This window comes from Habropoda laboriosa, unplaced genomic scaffold (genome assembly GCF_001263275.1).
Source record: "Habropoda laboriosa isolate 0110345459 unplaced genomic scaffold, ASM126327v1 scaffold119, whole genome shotgun sequence".
Lineage (NCBI taxonomy): Eukaryota > Metazoa > Arthropoda > Insecta > Hymenoptera > Apidae > Habropoda > Habropoda laboriosa.
The window spans coordinates 283,592-294,374 of record NW_017100225.1 but is presented as its reverse complement, the minus strand read 5'-3'; the positions used below and the strand labels follow the sequence as shown (position 1 = coordinate 294,374).

Below are 10,783 nucleotides of genomic sequence, written 5' to 3'. Positions count from 1 at the left end.
AGTATTCATAATTCTTAAATTTAATATGTAGCCTTTTTTACAATACATGTTTATATGTATGTAATTAATCAATTTTTTATAGAAATTATGATAGTCATATACATATATATACGCACACATACACATTAACCCATACTTTTTTATATATTATGTTATTAATATGCATGCTTTTTTTATTGCATCATTTTTAAGGAGAGGTGAGTTAAATTACAAGATTTCTGTTCAATAATAGTTTTTAATTTTAAGTTGTAGTCTGTTATTTCTCAATATACTCATTGTATGAGTTATGTAATACCTGTTTTAGTTATCTCATATTATAAATGTAGTAATTAATATTAATCCCCTTTAAATAGTTTGGTCTGCAACTGCATCTTTACCAGAAAAATGTACAGTACCTTTTTTACCAGTCAATCCACAATTGTCATCCACAAGAAATCAGGGTAGACAAAAACTAGCAAGATTTACACCAAAGGAATTCGCTACTCTTATTATAGACCTTCTCATTGAGGCTCGCAGAAGACATATGCTTGCAAATAATGCACCACTACAAGGTTTGTAGAAGATTGTTTAGATTATGCTTTTTTGTAATTTATCTGTTATATCATTTCTAGATCCAGCTGTTTCTATGCTTCGTAAAGAACAACCTGGAAAATATGGATCACAAATGTCTGATGATGAACCTTTATATGATAGCGTCGCTTCTGATGACGATTACGCATTGACATCGACAGACAATACGAAGCCTGAATATTCAACACAGTTTAAAATGGATAACGAGGTAGGCATTGTATTACTTTAACATAAATATGAAAAAATGTTATAAGCACGAAAACTATGACATAAGATATAAAAAAGATGGACAATAAGTTACCTGTTAAAATAGATAAAATTATCTGGTAACGTATTAAAGGTACCGGCTCTAGTAACGAAAAGAAGAATAAGGAATCGGCTAAGTACATGGCTCTTCTGTAGACAGTGCTATTAGGCAAGTGCACAGGTCTGTTAGTGCATGTGCAGCCTTTGCCAGAGAGTGCTTGTGCACCCCTTACAATATATAGTTCACTAAAATTTATAACACAGATATATTGATTATGTGTTTTGTTTTGTAACAATTATATAACGAGATTTATAATATTTTCCATTTTTCATATAAAAGTAAACTCTCATTGTACATATTAAAATGCTATTGCAGGAAGCCTTTGCACCATTAGCCAAGGGGCTTCCATCTGTCGTAGAAGTTTTGAAAAAACAATTAACTCTCTCTGAATCTACCGTCAGGGATCTCCGTGAGCAGATACATACTTTGCAGAATACTATAGAACAACTAACACATGAAAATAATGAATTGAAACAAATAATTCATGTAAGATAGAAATATTTCATATTTCCACAATATATTGCAAAACGAAATTTAATATATAAAAAATATAGTTAAAAGGGTCCAGTGATGGTGTTGTTAATGGTCACGTCGGCGGAGAACAGGAACCAGAGTTAGAGCCAGTGCTTGATATAAAAACATCTCTCAGTAGAAGTAACCAGCGACCTGCGTCAATGTATGAAACAAGGGAAGGTTTACGAAAACCTAGTTCATGGGCAACATCACTTTGTCAGGTATTAACATTGATTTTCTTCGGCTTATCTTTATATAAATGTTAATAACATAGAATTCGCTTTACATTATGTACAAATATAAAATACAGTCAAAACGAGATTCAGAGGCGATGTCTCGCAGCAATACACAAAGCTTGTGGGAATGCGGTACTCCCAATCTTCCTCCCAGCGAGGAAGTTACTCGAAGAACTGAACAAGTTACAAGAAGAATTCAGGAATTATGGATGGCCATGCAAGATCCAAAACAACGAGAAGCTTTCGTACCTTGTGCAGAAAGAATTCGTGTTGCTGTTGCTGAACTCACAGCAATATTTCCTCAAGTGAGACATAGATTTTAGGAATATTTTCCGTTTAATATGGATATAAATTTGTAATAAATATATTTAAATTTTGCTGTAGAATCCAATCGAGGAAAATATTAGATCTGCTCTACGTCAATTAAATGGTAATACAGGTAGACTTCAAGCAGAATGTTCTGGTCTTCAGAGATGTACCAGCGATATCGAACATATGGATCGTTGTCTTCAGCAAGTACGTTCATGTGCTTATGACATTGCCAAAGCAACGAAGCTTCTTGTTACCCAATTTCAAACGTAACAGATCAAAGGCAAAGTATTACAATTTAACTAATTTTTCTATACTTGATGTATATAATTTGTACAGACGCTTAACATCGTAATACTCAAAATCATCACAAATTTATATATTTAATAAGTATTCGTTTTATATTACATAAAAGTGATTTGTTGTCTAATATTCTTATTTTTATTTTAATGTAAATAACGAGCAAATTTTAACGCATGAACATTCGTATAATTTGCTAAAAAATATAAATCATGACATTCTTCAAGATTCAATATATATTTACATAACTTGTAATACATAAAGACTGAATAACGACGAACCAATGAATTTTATTAATATGCAATTTAAGTTTGTATATTTGGTTTTATAAATGTACGTTCTGCTCGTATAAGCTGGCATATAAAGGAAATTAGAAACGTGGCAAAATTTATTGCGTTCATGTGATTAAGAAAGCATTAAGTGCAATATCAAAAAAGAAGTATCTTTTATAATATATTTGTTAAAACTACGTAAAAATTTTGTGCATCTAAGTGCCAATAAAGCAATTTATTTCGAGGTATCGGTAAATAATTGTTTACGGTACAAATGTATAATTAAAAGATTAACGAATAAAAATATGTTTTTATTATTAAGCTGTATGTAATAATTGTTATATGTAGTAATGCTTATGGATAATTAATTCTATTCATACATTAGTAAACCAGCTTATATTAAAGCATTATAAATAAGCGAAAAATTTATTGCCAGTAAAAGGAAAAGTTTTTTTTACTAATTAATGTGGCCACATACAATAGTTAATTATGTTACTTATGACATTTAAGTTAAGATTTTCTCTTGTTGTAATATTGATGTTAGGAATATATGTTTAACAGTCTAATAAAATTTACATATCACGTTATTGTTAACACAAATTACATTGGTACACTTGCTGATAAATACAACTATTAAATATTGTTTTTAATTTTATAACATTTTTTCCTTATATTTTTGACGAAACATTAATTTATAGGCGCGATTCTGTTTAAATCAAGCAGTAGAATCACTCCACCTTAAATATATTTGTGTATATTGATGCTTGTTTATGCAATAAATGGTTGTGATTTAGTAACTAAAATAAGGAGCACAGATTGCACAATCAATCGTAATTTATAGATTATATAACTGACATAATACATGTTATCTTTAATATTAAAGTGTAATTAATTATTATAACATTTTCGAAATGAAGTTTAACCTTTATTATAATAGATTTCAATTTCACATATAAATTGTGACATTTTATAATTTAAAATATTATGTACAATGGTCAACGAATTAAATTTTTAATAATACAAATGACAAACCAATTAATGTTACCCTGTTAAGGGCAAACAAGAAATATCAACGTTGTATTCGTAAAAAAGAAATAGAAATTTTATGAAAATCAGCCCTAAAGAAGTGATTGCCTAGTGAATTTTGTAGGCCAATGATTCACAAGCGTTTTCGCGCTACCTGTTATGAAATCTTCGACGGATGATACAAAAACACGTGTTCTTTGCACTTTAGCCGATAAAGTTTAGAGTTACTGAAGTCGATTTAACAAGTGTTCAGTAGGTAGGTAAAACGAATTGAACTCGCGTAAAAGAAACACGGTTTTAGTAAGTTAATTGGTACAATACGAACATTTATGTGGATGATTGAAGGGAAAGTAGTGAAGCAGGAGAGCGGCCATTTTATGTTAGTATGACGTAGAGGCTGGGTGTAGCTTCGCGTTCAACCGTCCGTGTTCTTTGGAAAAGGCGAGAAAATCTGAATTCTGATGCTGGGGTCGAGGTAAATGCACCTACCACGCACTGAACGTGTGAACCGTAAATTAAGCCCAAGGAACGTAAGGAAATTAGTTAAATAAGGAAGTACAGGGGTCCTGAAAGAGCGAGCATGAGCGAAGAAAGCAATCCGCGAACGCTCTATGTGGGAAATCTAGACGCTTCGGTGTCGGAGGAACTCTTGTGCGCACTTTTTTCGCAAATAGGTGCCGTTAAAGGATGCAAGATTATTCGAGAACCAGGAAACGATCCATATGCTTTCGTCGAATTTACGAATCATCGATGCGCGTCTACAGCGCTAGCCGCCATGAACAAGCGATCCTTCCTGAATAAGGAAATGAAGGTTAACTGGGCAACGAGCCCTGGAAATCAGCCGAAGTTGGATACGAGTAATCATCATCACATATTTGTTGGTGATCTTTCACCAGAGATTGAAACACAAACCTTAAAAGAAGCATTCGCGCCTTTTGGTGAAATTAGCAATTGTAGAATTGTCCGTGATCCACAAACCATGAAAAGTAAAGGATATGCTTTTGTATCATTTGTCAAAAAGTCTGAGGCTGAAGCAGCGATAGCAGCTATGAATGGTCAGTGGCTTGGATCTAGAAGCATCAGGACAAATTGGTCAACTAGGAAACCACCACCACCAAGATCTGAGAGGCCACGACATTCGAATAATAGTAAACCTAACTATGAAGAGGTACGATCTGAGTTTTAGGCAGCAGTGCTGTTAATTTCATTGTCTTTCTATGTAATTGAAACATGCAATAATTTTACATAGTATAATCGATGCCAGCATAATGTTTAATTTCTTTCATAATTTGTGTGTTACTATTAATAGGTATATAACCAAAGTAGTCCAACTAATTGCACAGTATATTGCGGAGGTTTTACAAATGGCATTACAGACGAACTGATAACCAAAACATTTTCTCCATTTGGTACCATACAAGACATAAGAGTATTTAAGGATAAAGGATACGCTTTCATAAAGTTTACTACTAAAGAAGCAGCGACGCATGCCATAGAATCAACACATAACACAGAAATTAATGGTAGCATTGTTAAATGTTTCTGGGGAAAGGAAAATGGAGATCCTAATAGTGTGGGTCCTAATGCAAATCACCAAGCTCAACAGGTTATTTTAATATATATATATGTATATATGTATATATATTGTGGTATATATTTATCATATGTTGTATGGAATACAAAAGATACTGTTAACAATGAGTTTTTTTTGTATTACAAAGTATTATAATGCATACATGTATTTGTTTCCTGTGTATTTTGTCCTTAGTGAATTAAGAAGGTATTGAAGTATGTGTTGTTTTGCTTAAATAGGTTACAGCTGGAGCTGGACAATATGCATATGGATATGGCCAGCAAATGGGTTACTGGTATCCACAAGGGTATCCACAAATGCAGGGTCAGTTTTTGCAGCCTGCTCAGTACTATGGCCAATATTATGGACAACAGGCTCAATATATGAATAGTATGCGAATGCCTGCTCCTGGTGCAGGTACATGGCAACCTGCACAAGCAACCGCTGCACCACCAGCTGCAACTGCACCATTGCCACCAGGTCAGCAACCTGCTATGGTAACATACACCATGCCACAATACCCCACGCAATGAAATTGATCATTGACCGGCATCAACTAATTGTTACATATGATACATTTGCCCCTGGGGCGTTCGCAAAAACTGTTCTGTCATATACCTATTCCAACAAATTTATTGGTATTTTGACTGCAGCATCATATGTATAAATTTCCCAGTTTTACTTCAATTGAAGTACTACATTGCAAAGATAAGCACCTAAATTTGGTTGTACCAATATCGACTGATATTAAGTAATATCTTGAGGGATTATACCATCGAAAGTTCAAAGTGATATATATATGAACATATATACACTTACACACATTTAAATATACATTTCCCTTATACGTTTCCCTTGCCAAACAATAGAAACGTATATCACTGTAACAAGTGCAAGTATGTCTTGCAATGCTCATTGGAAAAGAAATATCATAGCAGTCAATCCATCAGTGTAATATAATAATCTTTTCAAAACAATTTGTATCCATGGTGTTGAATGAGGTATATTTCTGAACTTAAAATTGCAGCCCCTTGACGAGCCCTGCATTCGTTGTGCTGCGTAAGATGTACGTATGTATGCGACCACTGCGTTGTTATATTATATTTTTAATATTTTTGCCACAATTACCAATCTTTAGTTTATTTCAAATCATTAATGAACAAAGATAAATGTTCATTTATGATAAACACAGAGTATGACATTGAACATAGTATAAGATAGAGAGTATAGGTAGACACGGCGCCTGTGATGTAGCTAGATTTGGATGCATGCTTTGACGTATGCAGGGCCCCTATTAAAGTAAACTATACGAGTCGATAAACGGGTTGTAAACTTTCCTCGTTTTGTGATATTTATCGTCGGTGGTAAATGTACAAAACATTCTTACAAAGAATTTTAAAGAAAATATTCCTGGAAGTGTCAAAAATGAAATATTTTATGCCGAATTTGACTTAATTGAATACACTGTGTTATACTGCTTAGTGACTCCACTCCATTTGTACAAAGAAATAGCGAATCTTGGTGTAATTATTACAATGTAATTTAAGTGTAATGGTAATGATAATGATAAACACTTCCACTAAGAGCTGGAGTCACTACTGTTTTGCCTTTACTAATTTATGTATTCAAAATTAAAATTACGTTCTTCTGGATGCGCTGTAGAAAATTAATTTTTTCTCTTATACCAATCAGTATATCAATTGACAATCACATTTGATATTACCTAATGTTTTGACATTGTTGCAATTATAGCATGGCACGATACTTATAATTTCGTGTCTTCCAAATACTCTGCAGGAGAAATTTGTTGCACAAGTTTAATAGAATTTTCAGTAGAACTAGCTTTAATATTTATGTTTCTTTAAAGAATTTACCACCTTCGTTCTAAGTATCTTTTCAATGTTAATCCATTCAACATATACCTCTTTATGTTTTAAATTAACAATACAGAAATTAGGGTGAATTAGAGTAATGTAAACTTGTCGATACTTCGCTTCACCACCGACGATAAAAAGCCATAAACCTTTCAAAACCAATTTGTATAAAGTCAGTACTGAATGTAATAACAGGAGAAACGTAACGTCGAATATAGCAATGATTAATTGACTGCGATAAGTGATATCGAACTACGGAGAGCCAATTTAAGAAAAAAACTTGTCTATGGACTAATAATAATCAGTGAACCGATGGAAGACATAAAAAAAAAATGTTATATAAGAGTAATTTAGGTACAGCAGGGTGCGAAACCCTCGAAAATGCTTAGGATAATGTTATCTTATAATAAAAACAAATTGTCCTTTGAATGAAAAAAAAAAAGGAATAAATATTTAAAATACACAATATTTTGTATTATTTCATAGCCCACGTTATTACAAAAGATAAAGTTATGAAATAATATCAAAAGTGATTTTTTAAATTTATAAGAAACGTAGTACCTTCGTTTATAACTGGTTAAATGTAAAAAATAATATAACACGTTTTTTAAGTACATACGAGGTAATTTTATTTTACAGCCGACATACTTTTACAATAATCGTTTACGTTAACCAAATATTTTTTTTTCTACAAATCATCTTGTCAAGCACTTAAAATACTAGATGATTGGGTGACTTATGTAGAAGACAATATTTTGCCTGATTTTCTGACACAATCAAAATTTAACATTAAGTTCAATATTTGCGATTTTGTCAAAGCTAACAGATATATTTCGTATATTTTCTGTATGGAGTTTGCAGTTTCAAAGGGATATTGTTATGTCCGACTTAATATGCTGATTATACAATTATTATTATACGAAACAAAAATATTTCTTTGCGAGTTATAAACAGTGTCAGTTTAGGAATACTTTATATATAATCAAGAAATCATAATTCGGCAAAATTGTGAACAATTTAATTGATTTTCACATGGAAGTTGCGAGCATTCCTCTTTTTTAAATGAAATGCGCTAGAATAATTTGTACTGTACACTTTATTACACACAATACATGCGTTCCTCGGTCTCGATCACACAGCGGCAAAATGCTAACTAGGATATCTTGGATATCTGTACAATAGGTGACACTATATTATTCAGTTACAATTAAAAATTACTATTTAATTGCATGATGTCACTGAGTCTATATCAACGTTAATTAAATATGTATTTGTTAATTGTTTCATCAATCGAAGAATACTACGATATAATATATTAAAAGGAGTTGCTCAACGAAAATTTTAGTTTGCAATCTACAATCATAATCTGTCTACCTTGTTCAATATACTCTGTTTAAGTAATTTATAATGCCGTTAAAAAATATAGGTTTAGCATTGAATTTTTACCTATAATTCTGAAGAATCTACCGAAATGACACACCATTCACAAAGTAAAAATAAGTTTCACAAGTTTTATATTATGTTTGATCAAATAAATTACGGTCTAATTTTCTAGTAATTACCATTTTTTTTTTAAAGTTCGCATTACAACGCGCGCAGTGAGTGATATGAATTTTTTCAAAAATCAAGTTACGCAATTATCGGAATAATTTTTTCACTTCGTAACATCGAGAGATAGATTTGGAGATTATAAATTACGATGTACTGATCAAGAAAACATAACACGTGCAAACGTGTGCAAACATTTTTTGAATGATCAATCCACATTTGATTACTTTTAGTTCAAGTAACGATAATTAATATTAGCATTATTATTTTGCTTATGTTCTTAAGGAATTCCCTATTTCGAGTTTTTATAAAAGTAGCAAAATAACTTAATCGAGGCTGAGCGTGTTTTTAACATGGAAGGCCAAAGTTGTAACTATGTAGATATATACCCATATTGATAACAGTCTGTTGTGCAAGATCATTGAAAATATTCAGTTAACAATATTCTACTTATGTGTATCGTAAATTATTTAACGCAAAGGAACTTTACATAAGACAAAGATCAGCATAGATCTGCGAAAAAGAGTATTCAAAAATAAGTGAAACTTAAGTATATAGTCGATATAATGCAACTATGTTGGCACTAAATTCTCGCAACATAAACGGTTTTAACATTAATTTAACACGGAATTCATAATTTTTTTTCTTTCAATTAAATCAATTACATACAAAGTTCAACAATACATATCAAACTTAATACATTTATATTGATATACTGCTGAAATTAAATTTATTTGGCATTAGTTGTATCGTCAGTTGCATTTGCATATTTGGTAGAAAGAAGTGTGCGCTTTGCGCATTTGCAAAGGTACAGCATCTCTTACGACTACTATATTTCCCTATGACTACATCAGTTACAACTCATATTGAAAATTCTTCTAACAAGTCAAACAATTTCTTCCTTTAAATTGCATGGTAAGACTAAAAAGGTTCTTAACATATTTCACACACATACTATGCATATATTTTTACTATTATTCATTAATATTAACTATCGATCACACCAGAGAGAAGCCTTAAGCTCGTTGCATTATCGTCATTAAAATTAAATAAGAACGATTTACAACGTGAGGAAATAATCATTCCACGCTTCTCTTGTAAATAAATATAAGTACTTGGAGCAAAATTCAGAGATATCTAATATAACTAATTTCAAAGTAAAACAATATTTGACTAATATTGATGCTTACTAGTACTGTTTTGCAATAATCGTGCTTTTAAATCAGTGATTATATCGCACAAGCACAATCACTTTTCGTTTGAGCATTTGAAGCAATAGATAAATATCAAAAATTTATCATAACATTATCTAATTTATTATAACATTATCTTTTTATTCGTAAGATTTGCTTATAAATAACAAATATTTTCAATTTCACAAAGTTCAATTATATTTCCAGTTCGTTGTCTCATAGAAATCTCATCAAATCAAGTGTTGATTTATAATTCGATAAACATGATAACCCCCCGCTAAGAGACCTTAATCATATTTCATTTCAACAATTATCAACCGAATATCTGAAATACTATCAAACATAACAAGAATAATACTTGCAGTACTTTTCCCGAATACGTTATATAATGTGCATTTTGTTGTTTTTACAAAACTCACATGTCTAAAACAATTCTAATTCCGTGTCTCACTTTTGAGCACGTGCTTGTACAAGATCTGTTAATTTTTATACTTATCCGATAACTTAACTACAGCAGTAGTTAGTCTGTTAATATCCAATTATAATAATTGGTTTATTATCTGATTGGACGTGTGCCGTTTCATGTGCAAATGCAGTCTTCCTACAGATATTATTCAAATCAATTGTGCTTGAATAGTAATTAAATATTTACATTATTCATTTCATTATAAAGTGCGTGTTGACTGTAGGATCATATCCTTTTTTATAGCTCGTGATTAAACGAAATATAAAGTAAAGAGATTATAAAAATCTAGATCATATAACTATAAGTATTTGAATTCTAATATCAACATTTTTAGAGTGGAACTTAAGTCTATGATACCTGATTACTGGATGGAGTATGGAATGTATTACATGTGTAGTATAAAGCTGTTAATATTACAGTGTTACTGCTGTAATACGATTTAAAAAACAGTACTTAGCAAGAGTGCTTTTTGTAATATAACATTTTCTTTTTATATGTAGATGTTGTCATTTATAAATTAGCTTAGAAAATGTAAAAGCTGCTATATTTACATTTTGTAATAATTAATATCGCAGAAAATCACTTTTATAGTATTT

The 10,783-nt window shown here is 31.2% G+C and overlaps 2 protein-coding genes across 2 annotated transcripts in view; both read left to right on the top strand.

Annotated features, from left to right (window-relative positions):
- The window catches only part of LOC108571181 (ARF GTPase-activating protein GIT1), a 4,468-nt gene extending 2,196 nt beyond the window's left edge, over positions 1–2,272 (top strand). The window contains exons 8-13 of the mRNA XM_017933174.1: positions 354–551; positions 612–778; positions 1,193–1,363; positions 1,432–1,611; positions 1,701–1,931; positions 2,011–2,272. Of these exons, the coding sequence (XP_017788663.1) occupies positions 354–551; positions 612–778; positions 1,193–1,363; positions 1,432–1,611; positions 1,701–1,931; positions 2,011–2,208 (1,145 nt within the window). The 3' untranslated portion in view covers positions 2,209–2,272. The remainder of the gene's footprint in view (positions 1–353; positions 552–611; positions 779–1,192; positions 1,364–1,431; positions 1,612–1,700; positions 1,932–2,010) is intronic.
- Positions 2,273–3,733: 1,461 nt separating this feature from the next.
- LOC108571168 (nucleolysin TIAR) lies at positions 3,734–5,711 on the top strand. The gene is made up of 4 exons (XM_017933157.1): positions 3,734–3,789; positions 3,879–4,701; positions 4,843–5,139; positions 5,346–5,711. The coding sequence occupies exons 2-4, from the start codon at positions 4,114–4,116 to the stop codon at positions 5,637–5,639; spliced, it is 1,179 nt and encodes a 392-aa protein (XP_017788646.1). The 5' UTR covers positions 3,734–3,789; positions 3,879–4,113; the 3' UTR covers positions 5,640–5,711.
- The last annotated feature ends 5,072 nt before the right edge of the window (positions 5,712–10,783 follow it).